The sequence below is a fragment of the Polyodon spathula genome, chromosome 19 (assembly GCF_017654505.1).
Source record: "Polyodon spathula isolate WHYD16114869_AA chromosome 19, ASM1765450v1, whole genome shotgun sequence".
Classification (NCBI taxonomy): domain Eukaryota; kingdom Metazoa; phylum Chordata; class Actinopteri; order Acipenseriformes; family Polyodontidae; genus Polyodon; species Polyodon spathula.
This window is the reverse complement of record NC_054552.1, coordinates 29,605,727-29,629,957: the sequence shown is the minus strand read 5'-3', so window position 1 is coordinate 29,629,957 and position 24,231 is coordinate 29,605,727. Positions and strand designations below refer to the sequence as shown.

The following is a 24,231-nucleotide window of genomic DNA, read 5'->3' as shown; positions in this document are numbered from 1 at the left end:
ACGCATGTATTAATTATATTCATTTTTTAATTAAATATTTAGTAGCAACAGACAAAACAGAAAACTTTACAATGTTCTTGTGATGTACAGTTACATTGTGTCAGCCTGACTTTCTTGGTAACTGTGTTCTGCTTTTTCGACCAGGAAGGGAGACTCAGACACCGAAGTTGCAGTTTCAAGAGCTAATGCACACGTTTAATAGTAAAACACTAAACAAAACACATTAAGAAATAAAAAGGCACAAGGGTCAAAACAAAAGGTCTATACAAAAACTCATGGACGTGAACACAGAACACGTACCTTCACTACCAATGTTAATCCTTCCTTTTTCTAACTAGCACTTGTGATAAGCCTATTTATACGCCTGTGATTGGAGCCTTAATCACTTATTTAATTCTCAGCTGCAGCCAAAGTCTCACGTGTTTTGACAGGGAGAAATTTAACCCCCTCCCTGCCAACCGAATATCCCCCACATGAACACGTGCATCAGCAGGGCTTTCCCTCTGCCACAGTAACCAACCTAAATAAATAGTGATAATGCATGAGAGTACAGTATTAAGAGACTAATTTTTAAAACTGACAATTCCTTCTAGAATCCAGAATATACATAATGTCATCTAAATCCATTCATGAAATAAGATCCTGAATTAACCCGCTGTAGCTAACAAACCACGGCTGCCTGTGGTGAAGAGGTGTCGGGGGGAAAGGAAGGGTCCTCCTGGCTTGTCTTTGGAAATTGCATACTGATGCTTTCATCCCTTCATGTGTTTCTCCCAGAAATCCATTCATACTAAGAAGGCCTCACTAAAGGAAGGTACCACTGAAAACGAGAACATAAGTTATTAAGAAGCTTGTGTACAATGATTCAGTAACTGTTACGTACAAAGACACTGTGGAAATGGTCACCTCTTCAGTCATCCCAGCGGTTTTTCTTCCTTCACTGTTAAACGGAGGCTTGAGGTAGCCTTTAAAGTGCTTTTTCACCAGATCGTGAAATGTAGACAGATGGTCCTGGGGAAAGAAAACAGATACAGAAATGATAAAGAAAAGCCTTTGATATTGTTATCATAGATCACAGATGAGATTACTATGAGCTTGGACTGATACTGTACAGTCATAAAGGACCAATATTTCTTTGGGGCTTGTAAGACCGTAGAGCAGTGTTGGCAACTCTGGTCCTGGAGGGGCCTCACTAGCTTGAACAGGTATAATGAGATAATGAATTGCTTTAGGACCTGGCTGGATGTTCAGTTGGTTCATCAAAGACCTTGTCTGGAAGAGACAGAGTTGCTAATGCATGCTTAAGGCTGGTAATAGTATTCCACACAAAACAATGCAAAGAATTTTGAAGCCTTATCTTCGAGCCAATATTTTTTGATCTGGTTTGTGTACCGTTTTACTTCTGAAGACCTACCCGCTCCTCCTTAGCACAGATGTAGTTGAACCATCTCAGCCCTGCAGCCACGTGAGTGATTTCATCTCTGTAGATCACCTCCAGGATCTTCACAGAGCTCTCATCACTCTGAGCTGCAAAGCGGGCCAGTGTCTGAGGGTGGACATCAAGACCTCTGCAGGGAGAACATGTGGATCAAACACTCATTGACCTGGCTTTTCAGTGTTAGCTGAGTGTGTTATTTAAAACAGTATAGCATTCGAGACATAGAGAATTGCATTAGGGGTACTGAGCAACATACAGTAAGTACGACACACAAATGGACGGTCATACTAACATTTGCAGTATAGCATGCTGAAAAACCTCTTGTAAAAAACTACCTGCTTGTACTTTGTAGTTGCAAAGTAACAGTGTGTCTCTACAGCCTCTGAAAGTAACTGCAAACTGAACACTAGCTGATGGTTAGAGAGGCATACCTGGCTTCATGTACCATGTGAACTATTGCCAGCCGGGTCGTGAGGTCGTGGGAGGTGTCCATTGCTGACTGCCACAGTCCTACAAGCACAGAAGAGGAGAGTGACTTGTTTAGAAGAACAATATACAGCTAAACCTCTCTCTACTTTCCTCGGAGATCCCTATATTTCACATGTTCTGGTAAAACTTTCATGTGTACAGACACTTTGCTGATATACACAGACTGTCTTGAGACGTGTTGATGGTTTGTGGGATTTGAACGACTAGCGCGTCTGTTGCTTGTCACAATAGGTGGCTTGCAGACTACTGAATTTACATACCATTGTGCACTGGCAGTGATCCGAAGAAGCTGCCTAGTTCTGTGATCCTCTTCTCCAATAACTGGTAATGCTAAACCATAAAACACAGAATCCAAATGAGACCCTGATATGAAGGTATACATATATAATTCTGTATGTATCCAAGGCTTTCCTCCAAAGCACACATGCTAGTTTTATACATATTTGAAAAGTGGATTTACTAAGTTCCTCCTGAAATTCACATATAAACTCAACCAGGAACACCAACCTTGGCCTCATCTCCAGCCACCTTTACAAAGTCATTGAAAAACTCCCGAGGCAGCTGTTCTCCGTTCTGTAACCTCACTGAGGCAAACCTCACAATGATGTCCCACGACAGGTCTATTGCCCACTGCTCGATGTTAGCTAGGGAATGCAGCAAGGCGATTCTACTGGCCTTTAGTAACAAAAACAGGAAAACCCCTTTGAAAAATACAGAAAACAACTTTCCTTGCAATCACTTCAACTAAGCAACAATCACCTGCTTGTACCAGCAAATAAACCCAAGGCATGCTTATTCAGTACTTCTCTGTAAGTGAATGACAGCCGATGATGACTGGGTAATCCAGGTCTCACTGTGTAAACATACGGTAGAAAAAGTTCTATTCTGTCAGAGCGAGCATTACGAAACACAAAGAGTTTAAAACTGTTCAGTTGCTACTGTTTTTGTGGCTCTCTTACCAGCGTGCCCCCTTTCCCTCGTTTGATCCTCCCTGGCTCTCGCACTGTCAGGCTCTCCTCTCTGCTCGGCTGCTCCGGTGCTTCTGCGTGCCCGATTTCGGAAATCTGTCCAGAATTCCACCGCTCCTGAACCTGGTGTGTCAGCGCCACCTTGAGGATACAAAAGCAATGGCAGCTGACACACCTGAAGACTACCAGCTATTACAGACCTTGAAATACAAAACAATTCCTTCAATCTACCCAATTGTGCACTTCCACTCCAGGACTCACTATTGCAATTTGAGCCAAACGCTTTCCCTTATGACCTGGTTTGCAGCCTGTCACATGTTATGACCCTGCTAAAGTGAAATGAATAGAAATGAGCAGTAACAAACTACCTGAACGTACGTCAAAAGAAATGTTTGCTTGAAACGTTCTTGAACGAGAATACCATTTTTTTGTTTGTTTTAAATTGTATTTAACCTGTGTAGTGTTGTAGGGTTTGTACCCACTGCCTGGAGTAATGATTGCATTACCTTCTCTTTGGGCTCAGGTGTGCACAGGATTTTAGCTGCCCAGAAACAGAGTGTATCTTCAGAGCAAACCGGTACTGGAAGGCTAGGTGTCAATCTGTCTAAACAAGATTTGGAGAAGTTCGATAAGGTATTAAAAAAAAAAAAAAGGTGTGCTGGTGTGTAGGGTTTAGTGTTACACACTTTTTAACTCATGCAGCACACCTTATTCAACATGCAGAACACAAGATAGTTCTTACCAAAGGGCACAGCTGCCGTCTCGGTTTTAGGACTCAGCGACAACCTGCTTTGTGTTTGAATGTAAATCTTGCCCTTGAACTCTCTGACCTCGTACACTTGGTTCTGTTAACAGGAACATGGTGTTAAAATGAAAAGTAAAAATAAAAATGGTTCAAACCTTTTAGTCTTACATTTAATTTGCTTAAATATTTTTTATCCTCTACTTATCATTAAACAAAGCCCTTGAAAGAGAGGTGGATTATTAGCAGGGAAGGATTGCTAAAAATATCTGCATTTAGAAGTCACTACAAAATGATTTCCAATGTGTAGCAGAGGCTGTCCAGGAACGTGATGCTGTTTTCAGTTTCTTCAACTCCCTATTCTTGGTCCCTGACTCTGCCAGCTTCCATTGCTGCAAGACTCACCTGAAGTCCGGTGGAAGAGCTCCCAGTGTCCAAGCAGAAATCAAAGTGATGCCAGGGGCAGATTAATGCCAACTTCCCATTGCCTACATCTTCAATGTCACCAAGCTCAAGTGGACCCCCTGCACACATAAACACACATTCACTACTTTAGTTTATAAGGTTAAAATTAGGTCTTTAATTAACCACAATTTTTTAAAAAGGTAAAACACCCGTTAATTTTTACATACAAGCACTACACAACTAACCCCAAGCTTTCTTATGCACCAGAAGTTGTCTGGTTGCTATTTTGTAACACTAACATGTTTTTTTTGGAAATTAAACAGATTTTATATACATCACCTTCGTGTGGACATGCAGAATCCATTGCCCAGAATCGGCCATCCTCAGTGTGCACAAGAACTACGTGTTCACCATCTTCAGAATACAGTCTGTACGGACACAGGAAAACGAACAATGTATCTGTCTGCCCTTCTCGCATAAACTATCCATATCATGCAAGCCTACCTTTCTCGCAATATACCTGCATCCCATTGTCAGTAACCGGCACTAATAACATTGGAAATTCAGTAATGCAACAATAGAATAGGCGCGGCTAAGAAAAACACAGGTTTGGCTAATTCTCTGATAAGGACAACATTCGTTTCTCTTGTATTTTATATGCTAATCGCAAGCTGATGGTCTGAATGCAGTAAAAACACAATGCGCATCAGTGCCTGTTCTTACAGGAACTCACTTGGTGCAGGGTGAATTAAACATCTCTTTTATTCCCACGTATTGCCAGTTACTATCATTCACGACTTCTTTTAAAGCACAAACTAAATCCCTTTCAAAACCATCCATCGCTGTTTATCGAAAATTTGAAGGTATACTTCTCAGCACTGAAAACTTCCACTAAGAATTACACGTGCCTTTAACCCGGAAGGTGTTTCATTGAATTATTCTTGCTCTGAAACCTAACCACGAAAACGTACCAAAGATATTTTCGACAGACGCCAGCTGCTAGTTTTGATATTGCTGAACGATGAAAAACAACATGTATTATTGCTCTCTCCGTGCTGGAAACTTGTTTTATTGATAACAAGTCATATGCTGGTTATAGTTAACCAGGATAAAATTGCATTTATTACCAGTTTCTATCAATGTCTTTCATTACTTTTTACATAGACAAAGATTTCACAATATTGCTGTTTAACAAATCACAAATCAAACTTTTATGTGGATGGTTATATTGAAGTAATAGTCACAGTACTAAAAAATAGTCAACTCAATATGTTTGCTATCAGATCCCATATGAATATGTTTGCTATCAGATCCCATATGATTGTGCGTATTAGTAATTGCATTTATGAAACACAACCAATACATTTGTCCCAAATAGAGCACGTGGATAGGTGTAAATGTGTATACTGTATATTTAAGAGAATTGGCAATGGCTAAATCTATAACTGGCCTGCCAAAATGTAATCATACTTACTTTAACCTAATAATAATGGCCACATTATTTATGTCGATTTTAAAAGATATCCATGCATTCTTTTTGCGGCTATATGGAAAAATAAGCCTTTATCATATACAGGCCAAACACTCAATTAAAATATATTTTGTAATAAAAAACTGAATTATCAAAAAGGCTTTGGCAATGTCTTTTATGAAACCAACATTGATAAAGACTTAAAATCGTTAATAACACCTGAAGACAAAAAAACAAAACAAAGTAGAAACAAGAAACTGATTGTATTGATTTTATAGATAATTGTACAGTTTGAATCATGCCTATATTCCACACATTTCCAAAAACAGAAACTAATTTACAGTATGTTTTCTTACAAAACATTGGAGTTTATTTTATCATAAGGTTTTTTTTTCTAGCATTTACAATTAATAAACTTTTTCATTTAACAAACACAAATAGCAACCATTTCAATTCAAACAAGACTTTTTTTAGTCATATAGATCAAAACAGTTTTGCATTTCTAACATAAGTTTGCTATTTACTTTGTTCAATTTATTTCTTGAAGAGCCCATTCATTTTCTGTGTAACCCTAGAGCCACAGAACCAGAAACGTATTTACAGATCCTCTAGACAGCAGAGCCTTCTTGCAGAAAGATGAATAGCATGCTACCAGGCAGAAATAGAAAGCTTTGTTCCTGATAGACACAGTCCTCACTACACAGAGACACTATAAACTATAGAAACTAAAGTACAGTATAACATTAGGAATAAATACGACAAGCAAAGCACTATTATACAGATGTAGTGCCCAGAAATGTGCAAAACTTACATGATTATTAACTTACTTTTAACAGTATATACATAATAAAACTAACAGGTTAAAATTAGTTTAGCAAAGTACATAAATCTACTATTCATTAGCTAAAACATATGAAGAAAAATAAAACTAAAGCTAGACATAACCAGTACTGGACACTGAAAATAATAAATACATTAAAAAAAAAAAAAAAAAAAAACACAAGGTCAAACTTAACTTGGCACATCATTTTCTTAGAATTAATTAGAATGAACAAAAAATAGTGTTATTATAAAAAAGCTTGCCAATTTTAAAACTAGGAGTTAAATATATTTTGTCTGGTTATGCTGCCGTTTGTATATTTTTCTTAAAAGTTTACCTTCATTAAAATCAATGCACCCAAAGCCCACATTTACAAAGTACTCCAAAAGCCTGCCCTGCTACTTTCCATTTCCAACCGCTGCTGGCATCAGGTGCGATGGTTGGTAATAGTAGAGTTTAGGACTCCAGAGTTGCAGTTAGATTTGGATGCTTTTGAAAGTTCTCGCTGTTGAAACAAAACAAATCATTTGTTAGCTTTAAATATATCTTGACACATTTGGTTATTTCTCTGCTTTTAGACTCTGTACCATTAGCAGCAGTTCTACAATTCTGCGGCAATAACCAAAACTTTTTAGAGAAGTGCTGATTTGATTTGTCCAACGTTCTGCAACGAGTTTGCCAAAAAGATAACTGAGGCAAAGTATGGTATTATGTGAAACAGCCAGGGCTGTTTTTTTTTTTTTTTTAAAACTTCCAATGGCCAATATTTTTCATGTCAATTTCAAATTAGATATTGATCCTTAATTGCACCAATTGTAATCATAGACATGCTGCTTTAAGAAGCACAGAAACAACACATACTGTACACGTGATAATGGTTTTCTTGAATTCAAAGTTAAAGTAAGGCTAGCTGTTTGGTTACAAATGGTTGCTTTCCATAACAATTAAATAAGAGATTACTTTAATTACAATTACTTTAGAGATTTTATTTCATCTGAGGAATAGTTATTCTCTGTTCTACTTATACATTGTACATTGTGATGCAACTCATGGAACCATCCCACCAGGATACTATGCATCTCAAGGGAAACTAAAAACATTACTCTAAAGGTGTTCTACTGGGATTAGCTAAAGTACTAATAGTTGAAGAATGAATTGTAAATCAGTGGTTGAACAGGGACTTGAACTAAGATCACCCCTGTAATGGACAGTAGAGAATGCTCCTTGCAAACATGCATCACTTCTATATTAAAACTGCAGCTTCACTTAACAGTCAGCCACCATTCCGAATGCAAATTCATTTATTTTTTTGATAGTCTAACCTTTGGTTTAAGTTCATATTACTTCTGTATTTGATCATTTGTTTTCCACAGGCAAACCATCTACCAATCCCTGGATAAAATCTAGTTTGCTGATATATGTGGCGGTGTTCAACTTGGACATGCAAGAGGATACATAGAGGGAAATGAAATTAACTGCAGTTAGTAAATTAACCTATTTGAAATCAAGCAGCCAGAGCACTGAATGCATAACCCAAGATATTCAGCAAACACAAACAGAAACGTACAGTCAAGTTTTCCTTTTTCCTATCCTTCAGGCAGAAAGTTATATACAGACTTTGATAGTTGAATGACACTACCATCAGTTTTGGGGAGGGACAATGGGGAAGGCAATAAAGTGGAGGTTAATAAATAAAGGAATTTAAAGTTTCACTAAAGACCTGTAACCAATAGCTAACCAGCTTGCCAGCAGTAGAGGATGAAGGCTGCAGGGTACAGTAGGATTATGCAGACAAGGACATGGATTTACAGTTCATACAGACCTTGAACTGAGGGCGGTAGAGTCTGTATAGGCAAAATCCTTCTACAATGCAGAATACAAATGATACAATTTACCATTAACCCTATTCATAAAAGAGATTTACAAGGGACAATGTTGCTTTTTTGGGTCAAATCAAAATATTACGCATGGCACCTTCTCTACGCAATTACGTTTATAAACCCTTCACATTAAATCAAAGTGTTTCGAATGTGCAAAGTAACAGAATTCAAATTCTATTTCCCTTTCTCCCTCCAGGTCAGCCTGCAGTCCCTCAGCTATACCTGACTGTGTGTTGCTGAAGAGATTGGTAGATGTTTTCAGAAAAGTGAATTACCACAAACTCAGAATAGGTGCTGGCAACAGAGTTATTGCTGAAGTTACGCTGTGGACTAGCTGTGCCCTTGAACGCACCACTCATGGCAGTTCCATTCAACTGGGACACATTCTCCTTGTTCCGGTCCAGCACCCCCATGCGGGGAGGCTTGCTGCGTCCTGGGGTTCGAATCGGCTGGACAGGCTACAAAAAAATATATATATATATATATAAAACTATTTAAAATGATACAGACAAAAAATCTATTACATATATGATATAAATGAAATTCTAAATTATGGAGTAGGATTCCCTCATTCGCTCCTTGTCCTTTTCTTGCAAAGAAGTTTGAGTCGGGTATAGGGCACTACAGTCCAAAAGCAGGGTACACAGTAGGGTTTATACATTTGCAAGTCATGTTAGTCACAGAATATGCTGAGCGGCTCAGTAATATTAAAAACAGAGATCCCAGTTACCATTATACTATAGGTGTAAGCTATGCTGAAACTGACCTTGCTTCCTGAGAGTGGGGGACGGGACACAGGGGAGTGACAGAGAGTCCCACCGAAGGCAGAACGTACCGTACTGTTGGGAGTGGCACTAGAGATTGAGGTAGCATTGAGCTGGGGGGGGAAAAAGCAGGGAAAGTTAGTTGCAGGTCTGTTGGCTTCAGGCAGGTTAATATTTGGAGCACAAGCCAAGACAACAGAAGGGTAGAATAACCTGACAAAATCTATATATAAATATTTTTTTTTAATTTAGTAGTCGCCAATTATTTTCTCCTAATTTCAAATATCTAATAATTTAAGCTTGGCTCACCGCTAATGCCCCTGCGCTAACTCGGGAGCGGCGAAGACGAACACACGCGGTCCTCCGAAGCGTGCGCAGTCAGCTGACCGCTTCTTTTCACACTGCAGACTCACCACGCAGCCACCTCAGAGCTACAGCATCGGAGGACAAGGAAGCTCTGGGCAGCTTACAGGCAAGCCCACAGGCCCCTGGCCAGACTACAGGGGTCGCTGGTGTGCGGTGAGCTGAGGACACCCTGGCCAACCTAAACCCTCCCCTCCCCCAGGCAGCTCTCGGCCAATTGTGCGCCGCCCCCTGGGAGCTCCCATCCACAGCCAGCAATGGAATAGCCTGGACTCAAACCGGCAATGTCCAGGCTATAGGGCACATCCTGCACTCCACGCAGACAGAATTAAATTTTTATTGGAACATTGATTGTGTACCCAGACCAGTTACATTTGAAATTTACCTGATCCTTATCTTGTCTCAAAAGAGAGGATAAGTCAGGAGCTGTCACAAGCAGACTCTTACCTTACGCACTTTACCGGGAGTGTTTGCTCCTAGAAACCTTCGTTTGGATGGAGTTCGTGGAGCAGTGCCATACAGCATCTCCTCTTCTATCTGCTTGGTCTTTTTCATTAGCTGTAAACGAAATCAAGGAGTTAATTGCAAATTAAACTTATCCAAGTCCAATTTCATAAAGCTCTGTCCAGACAGTGTACAGATTTAGGTTATACCACTGCTAATAGGGTTTTATGTAAGTAGATATACAAGCCAATTAAAACACAGTCTGTCAAATAGAAATGTAAAGCAAAGATTGTGAGGCTACATGTGTAAAACTTATTCTGCTGTGACTGATTAATACAGCATGTACAATTCAATAACATATTAGTTCACTGCCGTCTGCCACACGCCAAGTGCATTCCAATTATTTAGGCAGAATTAGTTCAATATACAACATGCAGGTTGTACACTCTCCCCTTCTAAGGTTCCTCACCCGCGCCTGCTTTTCCCTTTCCTTCTCCAGCCTGTGAAGCTCCCACTGCTCTTCCACAAACTGCAGGAACTTCTGTCCGCTCACCAGGAACTCCCGGCCCTGCTCCTGCTCCCAGTCATCGATCTGTGCCTTCAACTTCTTTTCCAGCTGCAGGAAAGGGAAATTAATTACAATATTAACTCATCACCATGTCAATGTTCCTTCCAACTGTATTCTGAGATTTCATCTTTTAGGGCTACACCCTTTACCACTTTTTATTCCGAAAAATTTCAAGCAGTTTTGAATAGCTGTACCGTACACTAATTCTCTTACTTTAGGAAGGTTTTTGTGAAGATCTGCTCTCTGCTTTTCTTCCTTCAGAAGGTTCCCTCCCCTGTTTGTAAACCTTGCCGGATCTGTTGCTTTTCTCTGTAATGAGATGAAGTCAGAGAGAGAGGAGTGTTAGGGTCAGTGAGCTCACAGCATTGGTAATGTACTTTGTCATCTTGCCACACTCTTACATCAAGCTCCAGGTATAGCGTCCAGCTCTCCTGCCATTTGTGTACCCCTTCAAAGAGCTCTCTGTGAGCCTCATAGTGCTGCTTCAGATGCAGGATCTCAGCATCGTGCAGACTCAGCAGGTCCTCTGTGTAATCCTCTGTTAAAGGAAACAGACAGCACAATAATATACAGCACAGCTCAATCTTCTTGTGAAACTACAATGTATGCACAGTAGGTAGTAGGTAATCCAGGTAAAAGTATATAGAATAAATCTGTGGTCACTGTAAAACTTGTAAACAAACCATCATAGTAGGGTGCGAAGGCCTGCCTCTGCTCAGGGCTGTAGAAACATTTTTCCCAGTAGGCCGCCACCTCTGCTCGGATAGCTTGGATTACATTCCGAATGTTCTGTAGCTTCAGCTCATGCAGACGCTCCGCCTCCTCTTGTAACTAGGCCAATCCAGAAAGGCACCAATATGATGAAAGAGTAAGAGTAACTCATGGGAAATAAGCATGTGCTTGTGTTGGAGTTCATATTTTAAACAAACCATAGATAGTGCAGTGACTGAGAAGCTGAGTAATACATGTAGACTGTAGGCACTCCAGAAATATATCAATTAAATTAGCAAAGTGCTCCCCCAGTGCTTTCTTCCACAGCAATATGCAAGAATCTAAAACATGTTGTATTAAAAACCATAGCAATACATCAATAGCTGCCCTCTTTCAATATGCCTTGCTGGGTACTGTAAACATCCTGTTCACAGACCATATAAACGAAACGAGTGCGCTTGAAAACTGCACTGTGAACACAAACGAAACTTGGTCCTGAAAAAAAGGAAAAAGGACCACGAAAAAAAAACCTTAGGTTGCATCCAAACAAACTCAGTCCCTTTGCTACATTGATACATTGTTTCAAACTAAACAAACCAGACCGAGTCCGTTTGAAATGGACCCAGTGTGAATGCAGCCTAATAGAACTAAATATTTTAGTGCTGGTCCTATTACCTTCTCTATGTACTGACAAACTCCACGTACCATACTTATACATTTTAGGACAAAATGTCAAAAGTGTTTTTAAATTTCACTTACAGCCTGAATATTACTTGGTCTGGACCCAACCATGCGAACAGAGAAGGCATCCCTCTCCTCCTGTGGAACCTGCAGTCTCTCCCATAGCTCCACGATCCTGTCGCGGTAAGACGCGCAAAGGACCTCATTCTGGGACTTGCGCATCTCCAGCTAAAAGTAAGAAACAGAGTTTGAGCCAGCTTTTGGGAAGAGCTTCATAGCAGAACCTAATTAAAGTAAATTACACCAGGTCCAATTTAAATAGTAAAAATATGAGACAATTTTCCAATATAAAAATATGCATCATTTGAAATATTTCACCACCTACCTGATTCAGGAGCTGATTCAGCATAGCGATGTTTTCTGTGGACAGACAGAAAGCCTCCTCCTCCTCACACACCACATCTCTCTCGAAACTTGTATCTGGTGAGTGGTCTAGCTCCTCCATGCACAAAATTATCTGCCTTTTGATGCCCACAAACTCTCTTCTTCTTCGCTCCTAAACAACAAGCAGCAGAGTTAGAAACAATCTGCAATGTAAAGAACTCCCTATATTCACAGAGAGATAGTGCTCCAAGCTTATGAAAGACAAATACATTAATTTGTGCCTTAGCCATCTTTTATAACAGCCTGTTCATAACACAAAACTGCACTCACGTAGGAAGGGATATAGTCTTACCTTTTCTGCACAGAGACTTGCAATGTGGTGGCGGAACTGGTTCAGTTCCTCCAGGCTGGGGACAGCATCACTGTCAATGCAGTAAGGCTCGGTGCAGAGAATGTCACAGAGGTCCTGGTCTTGCTCTTTCAAGGTCTTCAGATCATGCATCCTCTCCTTCTTCTGTTTCATCATTACCTCCAGTCGTGTGCGGATGTCCTTCTCAAGCTGCAGGACTGTGTTTCCCTCCTCTTCCTGCCAACGCAACAAGACTCTTTAGAACTGATCAGGCAGACAATGCAGCCAGGGACCCAACCAGCTCAACATAAGGGATTCTGCTGCAGACTTCCATTCACAGCACAGACATGCCTTTAGATTTAGTACAACACAATGTAACAGTGTTGCTTCCTTTCCACCACTAGGGAGAGCTTTAAAAAGTCAGACTTTGGATCCCAATGTTTATCTTGGTGAGAAAACTTTTCCTGTTGCTTACATCACCAAAACCATAGGAAAGGACATTAAGAGTCTGGGTTCTAGCCACACTTAGAAACCTTGTCAGTTTCTAAACAGTTTAAATTGTTTTAATTAGATAACCAAGTAGAACACGTGTCAATCCCCCTCACCTCAAACGGAGGCAGGCGAAGCTCCATGCACAGAGTGTCCAGTTCCTTGCGGCACAAAGCAATGCTATTCAGCAGCCTCTCCCTGAGACTCTCCTCCTCAGATATCATCATATCCAGCAGACCCTAAGGGGATACATCATCATTGCTTCAACATAAGCACTTTTTACATGTTTGTCTTGACATTTATTTCTTCTCAAAGAATTGTATTTATTTTAGCAATGCCCGATTAAAACAGTTTCAGTACTCACTTTAATGTGTTTCTTTACCACATCCGTTCTCTGCAGTCGTTGATCCTCTGGGATCCCAATCTCCTCCCAGATATCCTTTAGGTGGGACAGGGCTTTGTTTAAACATGCCACAGACTCTGCAGCCAACACCTCACTGGCAAGGCAAAGGTGATACACAGTTCATTCTCTGAAGAACAGATTCAACTTACATCTGCAGAGCTAAGTGTGCGATACAGTGCTGATGTAGCAAGGACAAGTTACAGTGATTTACAAAGTGTGGACACAGAGGAATCTACAGTTGGATTGTATAAAGATGCAACTTTAGTACAAAGCAAGTTACATTACCTCAGCTCAGGAAATGGGCAGTCTGCCCTTTCAAACTTTGACAACAGCTGTGACACCTTTTTATCAGGTAAACTACTGCACTGACTGGTTCCAAGTTACTTCAGTGTATTGGGATGTTAATCTTTTGCAACGGTTTTCTACTCCAGGCTCCCCTCTACTGAATGTGTTTTAGACACACCCAGTCATTATTCAGGCACGTTTTAAAATTGAAAAACAAAAAACAACAACAACAACAACAACACCATTGCTTACAAGACTTGTTAAGAAATGAGCAAATCAGAATCCTATGTAATTTAGGTAAATACAGTAAGACTAAATCATCAAATCAAAAATCCGCATTATTATAATGATGATGATGATAAATCGGCATCCCAATACTGTATTGAATATATTGTACAAAGCAGAATTGTTTGTATAATCCAGTTTCACAAATCCAAGGGGGCAGACAAAATTGTGTAAATGCCAGTTCGATTCAGTCAGTAGGTTTCTAAACTAATTTAAGTGTAAACTCAGAGTTTAAGAGGAGTCTTTGAAGTTATGAAAGAGAATGTATCGTGCATTGATTCTTGCAACAGGGCTCAAACTAGCAAACAAACCAGTAAGCAATGGCTCAGTTTTGCTCGCTGTACTGTCCATGCATGGGCGAAACAGGTGTACACTTTAACTTTTCAATTACCTGGATTCATCTTTCCATATAAATTACATCGTACGTATTTTAAAAATAAAATAAAACGCTGCTGTCGTTTACAAAAAACAATGGTCACTTTATGCCTTCACTCGGGCGCTAGAAACTCAGGTTCAAGGTTGACTGTAAAATAGTTTATTCTGAAACACATATACTGCTGTACTACACCTTGCTGCAGTGCTGCACTGGGTGAATACACACGATGTATTGACTATTGTCTCTCTCTCGAAACTCACGGTTTCCAATCCCCAGCCCCCAATCAATTGTATCACAAATAAACGAAACCGCCATCTATTAACGATAATACAATAGCAAAACGTCGCAAGTCTTCCACGCTTGTTTAGATCGCTTTCGTTGCTCAGGGTTAAGGCAAATAATAAACACAATATAGAAAAGCATGGCATTCTACAGATTTGGCTATTTGCGGCCTCTTCTGTAACATTGATTAATTAATTACTTAATAACATGTTTTATTTATCAATTAATACAATATACTAAAATGAATATACTATATTATACTTTGTGGTTATACCAGTTTTACGTGGCATCATGTGATCTAATGAGTTTTTTTTCCATTCCGTTCTTCAGCGACATATAAACGTCCACATTATTTGAAGTTCGCATCCTCACCTTTTCCTCATGTTAACCGTTAGCCGGACTCCGATACGCTGGTAAAATCCCGTCTTATAATAGACTATTATTTTTGTTATTTTTTATTTTTTTCTTCCACTCGCTCGCACTGGCAGTTCCGTCTCATTTAATTCAAATTTCCCGACTAACTGCATCTTACTCCTATTGGTTTCGAGAACGGGACGTCATGGAAACCATAGCAACTAAACTATTTTGTTTCTCCACCCTTCAAGCGCCTGCGCCTTGTGTCCAAACGAGGTCGTGCTGTAAACGATGAAGTCAACATGTCACAGTAGACTGCTTCTGCGGCTTTGAAAAGCGCATGTTGCTAATTTAACATTAAAATAATAACCCAGTACTCACAATGACCTCGTAACACACATCCATGATGCATTTCGTATTTTGTGAAAGCTGTTCTATACAAAATAACCTGGCCGATCAGAAGCTAGAATCTTTGCAAAAGTAGTTGCGAAATGTTTTCATTGGAGCACAAATTTACCTGACGACTCAGCCCACACAGTTTTGTATTTAAATTGGAAGATATTATTAGCGCCGTTGCATTTTCTCAATAACTCGGTCTCGATGTTCCAATGCAGGTGACAGTAAGGGGCTTTCCCCAAGAAAAAAACAAGTTACATAACATTATTAACATTTAACCTTAGACCTGTGTAAGAGTATTAAAACAGCACAGACACCGTATGAGGTTTCCTCTACTTTATATTGAAATAAAAAATCAATATAATCTGGAAAATTGGAACTTGAACAATAATGCATGCTGAAAAATGATTTGCATGTGTCCAGTGTACACGGTTTTAAGTGATGGAACTGTCAAGAAACACCTTTGATACAGATCTTTTCATTAGACAATACCATTTTGACCGCTATGAAATTATTCTCTAACATTAACCACGTTTTCCTGCTGTTGCCGTTTAGAAAACAAATGTGCAGAAAATGCACTAGCAAATGATTACTACATTTGATCCAATAAGTCATAATGAAGAATCATTCCCTTTGTTGAGAATCACATTTGACACTGATCCTAACAAACTAAAAGGACTTGAGGCAGGTGACAAGGCCAGTGGCATCTGAATCTTAATTTTTCCCACACCAATAAATGAATTTTTTGGGGTAACTAATGCTGCTAGGCATAAAAGAGCCTGACTTACTCAAGAAGAAAAAGTATTTTTGTGACTGAGTGCTGCTTGCTTGACCTTCAATTCTTATTTGTTGGTTGATTGCTCCTGCAGGAGTCATGACCACGTGCCAAACAGTGTTAAACTCAAAGTTTTACAGGAACCATCTGCAGAGGTATTTCCAGCATAGACTTACAAGACAACAACTAGAACAGCAGAATCTTTAAATGTGTAAAAAACGGTTTTAAAATGGGATTTGAAAACGTAAGCCCTTCTTTTTAAGGTTGCACTGGAGAGAACGGGTTCTCAGTCTGTGGTCTGTACAGTGCATTCACTTACCCTCTGTGAAGATCCCAGTTAAGCTTAAGAGAATATCGGAACGCCTCTAGTTTCTTCAGCTCAAGTGGGTTGATTCTTGTTTTTGATGGGAACAGTCCCAGGTGGATTTGGCACTGGCAAACCCGTCTGTTAACAGTATGTGGAAATCTTACCTGATCTTATGAAAGGTAGACTAACATTAGTGTGGGTCTGTGAAACAAGCAGTTAGTTGAAATTACTGTGTTTTGTATAGTAAAAAGGTCACACACTTCCAACTTCTGCGCAAAAACAAGATTCTCTAACATAGGTGAGCTGATAGTCTTTTACCACTGGCTGAGATATTTACAGTCACACATTTGGCTAACAATAACTTTGAGCTAGGTCCGATTTTGGCAGAAAGGTCACAAAGCAGAGGAATACACATTAGCTATTTTCCTCCTCCTGTACAGTTTGGCACAATACAGACTTGCATCCTGGTGTGCACTCCTGCAGCCAGCTTCATGGGCCCCCTTTTCACATTCAGTAGGAAGGGACCATACTACATCAACCCTGTCCCAGGAAACTCCCAGGGTCACACCCGACTGTCCAGCACGGACTCCAGCAGCCTGGCACTGTTGGTGATGGCTGTTGTCACGATGATGAATTTGTAGCCTTTATAAATGGAAAAAAACAAAACAAAGCAAGGTCTTGATTTTATTTTTTTCCTGCAACTTGTCTCCAATCAAATCCATACTGTACTGTGTAACTGGTAATCCACAGTTCATTCTGGTCTTTAACAGTGCAGGCTTTCGTTCATATTATAAAATATAAAATATGCATCTTATATCTGCAGTCCTTCAGATTGACTACAATCTAGTAAAACTAAGCCTAAAGAATAAGTCTAGAACTGACACAATGACTACGCTGCACTGTAGCTGCCCTATCTGTAACATTTACACCTGTACCTATTGTATCACTATCTATAGTTATGCAATGGCATCTACAGTACAAGAATCATGTTTCAAATATTACATTGTGTTGTATGTTCACTACAGTATGCCTTTTGAGCACTCTTTGACCAGAATGCAGGCCTTGTTTCCAGCCTACTTTAGTTATATTCCACAAAAGAAGTTTGAGCTGCAAGCCCACTGAAATCTGTTTGAAGCCAAAAAGCTGCACAGAGACAAACTAAAGAAATGTCTCAGCCTGGAAGACAAATGTGATTGAGCATGGGCAATCAGTCACACTCCTGCAGCAGTAGAAGGCAGCTTTTCTAAAAACTTTTAACACCTGTCCGTCTCTCTGATTCAGCATTGCATACCTCTCTCTCTCCCCAGGAATCTCAGGGCTGAAATTTCAGAGAAGGTGCAGCCGCCCAGGAACACGACGAAGACGAGCCGCTGGGAATCGTGCTTGGTTTTCATCTCGCCACCACTGCCACCTGCTGGAGGGAGGAAGCAAAGCATAAGTTTAAGGCAACTGGCACTAAAAGGGACAGACTACACACATTAACAGTGTAGCAGTTCCATCGTTAAGGCAGGAACTTGATTCTGCATTTCTACATTAACGGCATTGTATATATATATAAATGTATATTTGTTATACAAATTGGTCATCTTATGTTACCTAGAGTAAAAACGTAGTCAACGTATATAGATGACCTCACTCAAACCTCTAACTCACTCTCTTACCTGTGACTGCAAACTCATTCCCATTGAGCAGGCGAGTCACCTCTTCGAGTCCAGTCCATCCGCGATCAAGAACCTGCAGAGACAAGCAGAGTCACATCAGCGCTGCACTCACCCCAAGAGCTTTCCTATTGAATGTTATTTGATAATTCCCTGCTTGTTGCCACATACCTGCTCCACCAGCTTACAGCTCAGAGGCACGTAGGCACCGCTGAAGATGTAGGCCATGTCTCGCGGGGTGCACAGGTCGTACTCTCCGTCTACCTTGGGGATCTGAGGACAAGGACACTGTTACACTGGGCAGCACTGCTCCCCACCTGCTTAAACGAAACGAACCGTCGCTGTGCTACTCACCAGAACCAACTTTTTGCTCAGTGCTCGGAAATTGCTTTTCTTCGCCAAAGAGTTAAAGGCATCTGTTAACTTCCCTGAAAAACAGTTCAATAACAAACCAAGGTGAGTAGACAGTGTAGGCACTGGCTGAACCATATGCCTAAAGGGTAAAAATGATGGGATGTCTGCTTACTGCTTTCGGTTGGTCAGAAAGGTACTGCGGTCTGGCTCAGCCACTGTTGCATAAGTGGCTGTCTATCTGTCTGTATGACCTCTTTTGTCGGATTGTCTCACCTACAGCCTTGTCGGTGACGAGTTTGCCCACTTTGTTCTCCATGGCGGTGATGGTGTCTCCAGGCTGCTGCTCCACCAACAGGCCCAACTTTCGCAGGTTTGCAAAGGTGAGGAGGTGCTCTGTGCCATAGCTCTGAGAGAGAGACACACACATCTTAGACAACCACACTGCTCTGTGCCATAGCTCTGAGAGAGAGACGCACATATCTTAGACAACCGCCCTCAGGCAGGGAGATAAAACACATTCAACCCACACCACAGGACAGACACCCAGCAGCCTTCGCCACACCTTCCATGCAGGAGTAAAGCGATACAGCCTGCTCTCTTAATCCCACAGGTGCTCTCCAAAAACTCACCTGCAGGTACTGAGCTTTCAGGCTTCGATAATCTTTAGGAATTAAACCTAAAACCAAAAAAAAAACAAAAGGAAATGATGGAAAATAAAGGCTCAGTGTACAGAGTGCAAACTGGCAAATCTCTGCACAGCCTCACCATTCTCCGTGAGGGACAGGAGGCACAGCAGCCGCAGGCTCTCGGTCAAAGAAACCTGTGAACGGAATCAGGAACGCTCATTTACTGAACCGAAAGGGAACCCAAGGCGAGAGAGTATCGTTGAAAATAGTAAAGTGTGCCCGACACCAAATAAATCTCACATCCCAGCATTACAATCACACCTGCACTCTCAAGAAGAGCTTTACATCTGTGGTTCTAACTGCCCAGTACAGTCAGTCCCTTTCTTACGCTGCCCATTTTGGCCAGTGCGGTGTCCTCACTCACCTGTCGGTTGATGTGCTCCTCTATGTAGCTGATGCTCTCTCGGATATTGAACCCTTCCAGCAGACCTGTACGAGTGAACAGAAGAAAAGGAGTCATTATTGGTCACTCTTGCAGAAACCCATGTTGATGAAGAAATACCCCAATGGTCTGTCATTCTGCACTGGAGATAAATGGATCATTTTTGCCATTGCTTACTAAAATCCTTTGCCTTTTTTTTTTTTTTTTTTTTTTTTTTTTAAGAGGCAATGAATACGTATTCAGAGGTAAGAGCTCTTAATAGGGTTAATGGGTATTAAATGTCCCACCCATACAGAAGCACAGATTCACATGTAAACTCAGACATAGACACACTCACAGTGTTCGGTTTTCAATAGCTCCTGAAAGTCCTGCTTGGTTTTTTTCTTCATGATGGACTCGCAGGCACTGATATCTGAAAAAGAGAACCTGCTAACATCAGAAGGGATAAGGAAAAAGCAGCGCATTTTTCATTGCAAAAGAATGCATTTATAAACACAAAAGGAATGACTAGTACATTCTGACTTCAACTGAAAAATAATACCATAAGGAATACGGATCTCGTTAAATGAATGCTTACAGAATAATCCACATGCCTCAGAAACACCGCAAAGAGAATGATTTATGAATGCAAATACATAATTCATATGTGGTGGATTGTCAGTGTTAAGCTCAGAAAGCCCAAGTGCGAGGATGCTGTGGGAAGCAGCACTTTATCAGAGACAGTGCTAGAGGGCAGGGTGCTTAAAGATCAGGGTGCTGGTGTTCAGATGCCTAGTGGAGAAAGGAAGGTCACGTACGCAGACTCAGCAGACGGTGATCCTGTTTTAACCCTTTCAGCTCCTGAGAGACAAACGTCTTCATCTGTTGGATATCCATTCCACGGCGCTTCTGTACAGACAGGAGACAGTGTTAGAGAGATGCTACACTGAAGAAGGCGACAAAGTCAAAATGCCTCCTGGATTACATTTCTTAAGGCATGGAGGCGCACTCACATCGTAGGCGGTCTGCAGGCTTTTGGCTTTCTGACTCAGGAACCCAAAGACGTTGGAGAAATGTTCATTCCGGATCTCATTGAAGACCTGAAATACAGACACCCTCTCTTTTAATATTTAGAACACAGGACCCACGTTGGAAACAGCAGCCACTCACCTTATCACTGGAGTTCAGCATGACTTTCAAACTCTTGTCAGAAGAAGTGACCTCAGGACCAAACTCAACGCATCCTGCAGAGATGGAAGCCAAAGCAGAATTAGTTTTGTAGTAAAGAACACCAGCCCCACTAGCCCAAGGGGTTGGATATTCTGTGCTGAGGGGGAATGTTAAAGTACTCGCCACATTTAATCCTGAAAATATCATCAACGAGTCCTTCATACACAACCTGGGAGCAGAGCGAAGTCACAAAATCCACATCTGCAAGAGAGAGAAAATTAAATATTTTATTCCACTTACTCCCTTTCAAAAGCAAACAAAGTAATGCTTCAGTATTTAAATACAACAGCAATGCAGAGCCACAGTGCTTACATTGCACATTTCTAAGCAGTCCTTATAAACAACAAACTTTGATCTGTGAAAAAGATTCTACTACTGCATTATAAACAGCTGGTGTAAATACTGAGAGCACATTCTTTATTTCATGCGAGTGAATCACTGCAATATAAAACCATATTCAAAGTTCAATTTAAAGTTCGTATATCTTTACTAGAACTGCAAAAGTCAACCACTTGAAGGTTAAACTAACAGGAAACTCCCCCAAACCCTCCCTGGAAGGCACTCCTTACCTCTGTCAATGAGGAAGACATTCCCAACCTCAGGCTGCCGGGGTCTCTGCTCCCCATCCTCCACAAGCTCCCGCCACGTCTCATAGGTCATCTAAACCAATCAGGAGAGACAGACAGATGCGAGTACTTGACACCTCTGAGCTGGCTTTGAGACTAATCACATGCCCATAATCTAAGCAAAGTCCTAATATGCCGACAGCTTACCTTGGCACACCTGCCGATCCCATAGATCTTTGAGAAGGGCCCGTAAACTGAGTGCAGGAGGTGCAGGGCTTTGCCTGCTGTGGACACCCAGCGCTGGTCTCCCTCCTGCAGACAGCAGAGTGGTTATAGAACCAGCATGGGGGGGGGGGGGGGGGGGGGGGGGGGGGACGACACTGCCCTAGTGAATGTGAAATATTTATAGACAGATTTAAGCAAAAATTAACTCCTCAAAGAGCAAAGCTAATAAAGTAAGATCATTGCTTTTGAATTTCACACTATATAAAGCAAGCTGACAAGCAACGGGGTACCTGTGGATGCCTGTGTTTCCTTACCAGAAAGTAGTCTCTGAAGAACTCAGGCAACTCTAGACTGATGAGGTCATCATCCAGTGGCAAGAGATAAAACTCCCACTCGTCACAGCTCACATCTGAAAGAAGAACAGTATCTGTAATTAGGTCCTAATCCAGTAGACAAAATTTGGCTACGACTACTAGACTGATGAGTTGGACCAAGCGTTTAAAAGATATCTGAATTGCTGTGCATCTACCTCCATAGATCCCCTGCTCCTCCAGAATCGTCTCGCAGGCGTAGAACTGAAACAGATCAGACAGACTGGGTCAGTCAGAACCAGGCCACTGATTGTCAAGCACGTACTAGTACACTGACAGACACTTGTCTACAGGAATACTGTAGGTTTACATGTGCAGTAAGAGATGGGGACAGACATTGGGACAGCGAAGTAGAGTGAGGACAGACGGACAGCTCCTCAGAACTCACCTTCTGTGGGCTAAAGATGAGCTTGTATCTTCTAAATCTCCCAGCTGCTTTGTCTGTGTTTACAATATCTGGCAAAAAAGAAATGGAAATTACACCTCAGCTCTGTTTACTAAGGCTACCACACACACACACACACACACACACACACACATGCATTGCCTCCCACTCACTGGCAATCCACTTCACACTGTGTATTCGGGGCCGGATCAGAAAGCACAGCCTGTGGAGAAAACAGAGAGAATGTCAGGAATCTTTCGAGACAGATATGAGCAAGCACAGACTAAACTGTGAAGTGTGAAGCTTGCAGGTCGTTAAGAGCTTTCCCAAATAAATATACCACCAAATAAGTGTAGACCAATTCAGTTCAATGTTAAATGAATATCCTGAATCTCCATTTTCTGCAAAGTGCAGGGGACGCACAGATTGACAAATAATGCGTTACTGATAATGACTGCATGGCTGTCAAACAATCCGAAAGCAGTGGAGTGTGTTATGATACTCACTGGTCACAGGTGCTAACAATAGGCTTGTTCTCCAGTTTGTACAGTTTATCCACTTCATGTTGCTGGAAAGAAAAAAGACACATAATTCTGCAGTATAACAGGGGTGAATGACAAGGTTAACTGCATATTCCAATGTCAATAAGATGAACGACTCTGAAATATACCCTTCCCCCTTATCCAACATATTAATTGAGGAAGGCAGTTGTTTTTGTGCGTTGTTGACACTTTTTTGTTATGCAATTCATATAATACAGTCACTGACACAGTCCAATTCTATATTACTATGTATACTGCATACATAGTACACTCATGGCTGTAACTAGCTATGAGGACACCAAGTTTGTGTCCTCAGCTGTTTTTTTGCATCATCAATGCTGAGGCTCATGTAAAGATTCTGGTAAAGTACTAGAAAAGATACTCCTTAATTTTCTCTGTTGGTTTGCTGTATAACATAGATTTGGAGGTTGAATAGTAAATACCAAGCAGTCATATAAATACTGCAGCTATAGCTTGAAACACACACACACACAGGGACTTATATACATCTGTGCACAGGTAAGAGGTCAATGCACCTTCAGGGTGGAGACATTGGCGATCCGATCCAGGGGGCTCATCAAATCTGCTTCAATAAATAAGTCCTTCTTCCCGGGTAACTGAGAAAAAAAGGGGCTATTTACAGTTTTGTGTGACACCATCACTGTGAGGATGGGAAAGCGTCTGCTTCTCTCGTGCGGGGAGCCCCGACATTAACCAACGTACGAGATACTACCTCAAAGAGAATTAAGATATTATACAAATATCTTTCATGCTTGCTGCTGAAAGCCAGACAACAATACACCATCAGCAAGCGGCACAGATCACTCATTCAAGCACCAGTATAACACTCAATGAACCACTTTACTATGCCAGCCCTGTCCACACCTGTTCCAGCAGGTAAATCAGCTGATCCCGTGCCAGCCTCTTGAGGTGTGAGAAGTCAGGCGGTTCGGGGGCGTCCCGTCTGCTGTTCAGAGCCATCGGGGCCAGGCAGCTCCACCCCGCCAGGCACAACAAGAGGTCTCAAAAGTACAAATCTGCGGCGAATGACAGTTTACAACACAGGTTATGCAGGATATGAACTGAAATGTCAATGCGAAGTCGAGTTGGTTTCATAATATTTTAACACCAAAAAGAACGGGAAGCCATTATTTAAAAAACATCATCGCGTGTAATTAATTTTACTACATGCAATAATGAATACAATCAATATTTTCTTTTCTGAGAGGAAAAAAAAAAAAAAAAGACAATTTCGGGACATAAAACAAAAATCTATGTCAGACCCAAAATATGAGAAAACCTTACCTTAAAAACAAAACCTTCTCTGACATCAATCCATGACTCGGCCTGCCTGCAAGCTCTCCCTTCTTGCGGAAGCAAGGTTACGGTAGACTTTGTAGCACGGACCCAAAACCAAGGGGTAC

The 24,231-nt window shown here is 41.1% G+C and overlaps 3 protein-coding genes across 13 annotated transcripts; all 3 read right to left on the bottom strand.

Annotated features, from left to right (window-relative positions):
- Window positions 1-90: 90 nt before the first annotated feature.
- On the bottom strand, window positions 91-4,955 carry si:ch73-314g15.3 (uncharacterized protein LOC368688 homolog). Of its 3 annotated transcripts, XM_041219500.1 has the most exons (12): window positions 4,776-4,955; window positions 4,382-4,470; window positions 4,043-4,161; window positions 3,638-3,740; window positions 3,402-3,499; window positions 2,887-3,036; window positions 2,435-2,602; window positions 2,188-2,257; window positions 1,870-1,948; window positions 1,415-1,568; window positions 907-1,011; window positions 94-820 (listed from the first exon to the last, which is right to left on the bottom strand). In XM_041219500.1, the coding sequence occupies exons 1-12, from the start codon at window positions 4,880-4,882 to the stop codon at window positions 791-793; spliced, it is 1,272 nt and encodes a 423-aa protein (XP_041075434.1). In that variant the 5' UTR covers window positions 4,883-4,955; the 3' UTR covers window positions 94-790. The 3 variants fall into 3 exon arrangements, with proteins under 3 accessions (XP_041075435.1, XP_041075436.1, XP_041075434.1); XM_041219501.1 differs by lacking the exon at window positions 2,435-2,602 and having other exon boundaries at window positions 91-820; XM_041219502.1 differs by lacking the exons at window positions 3,402-3,499; window positions 3,638-3,740 and having other exon boundaries at window positions 93-820.
- A 1,535-nt stretch (window positions 4,956-6,490) lies between these two features.
- On the bottom strand, window positions 6,491-15,578 carry prc1b (protein regulator of cytokinesis 1b). Of its 7 annotated transcripts, none has more exons than XM_041218357.1 (15): window positions 14,970-15,578; window positions 13,331-13,463; window positions 13,083-13,205; window positions 12,481-12,714; window positions 12,130-12,300; window positions 11,823-11,972; window positions 11,036-11,183; window positions 10,754-10,890; window positions 10,566-10,661; window positions 10,254-10,400; window positions 9,788-9,898; window positions 8,980-9,090; window positions 8,489-8,671; window positions 8,156-8,196; window positions 6,492-6,838 (listed from the first exon to the last, which is right to left on the bottom strand). In XM_041218357.1, the coding sequence occupies exons 1-15, from the start codon at window positions 14,978-14,980 to the stop codon at window positions 6,790-6,792; spliced, it is 1,845 nt and encodes a 614-aa protein (XP_041074291.1). In that variant the 5' UTR covers window positions 14,981-15,578; the 3' UTR covers window positions 6,492-6,789. The 7 variants fall into 7 exon arrangements, with proteins under 7 accessions (XP_041074295.1, XP_041074291.1, XP_041074294.1 ...); XM_041218360.1 differs by having other exon boundaries at window positions 8,566-8,671; XM_041218361.1 differs by lacking the exon at window positions 8,980-9,090 and having other exon boundaries at window positions 6,491-6,838.
- A 124-nt stretch (window positions 15,579-15,702) lies between these two features.
- Window positions 15,703-24,217, bottom strand: vps33b (VPS33B late endosome and lysosome associated). 3 transcript variants are annotated; one of them, XM_041218354.1, is made up of 24 exons: window positions 24,113-24,216; window positions 23,693-23,844; window positions 23,344-23,424; window positions 22,772-22,833; window positions 22,439-22,488; window positions 22,269-22,336; window positions 22,039-22,084; window positions 21,824-21,918; window positions 21,492-21,596; window positions 21,288-21,378; window positions 20,842-20,919; window positions 20,659-20,732; window positions 20,502-20,588; window positions 20,307-20,397; window positions 19,847-19,921; window positions 19,492-19,556; window positions 19,207-19,261; window positions 19,071-19,117; window positions 18,715-18,847; window positions 18,442-18,515; window positions 18,259-18,360; window positions 18,091-18,163; window positions 17,721-17,843; window positions 15,703-17,071 (listed from the first exon to the last, which is right to left on the bottom strand). In XM_041218354.1, the coding sequence occupies exons 2-24, from the start codon at window positions 23,786-23,788 to the stop codon at window positions 16,992-16,994; spliced, it is 1,851 nt and encodes a 616-aa protein (XP_041074288.1). In that variant the 5' UTR covers window positions 23,789-23,844; window positions 24,113-24,216; the 3' UTR covers window positions 15,703-16,991. The 3 variants fall into 3 exon arrangements, with proteins under 3 accessions (XP_041074288.1, XP_041074289.1, XP_041074290.1); XM_041218355.1 differs by lacking the exon at window positions 23,344-23,424 and having other exon boundaries at window positions 24,113-24,217; XM_041218356.1 differs by lacking the exons at window positions 19,071-19,117; window positions 19,207-19,261.
- Window positions 24,218-24,231: the final 14 nt, after the last annotated feature.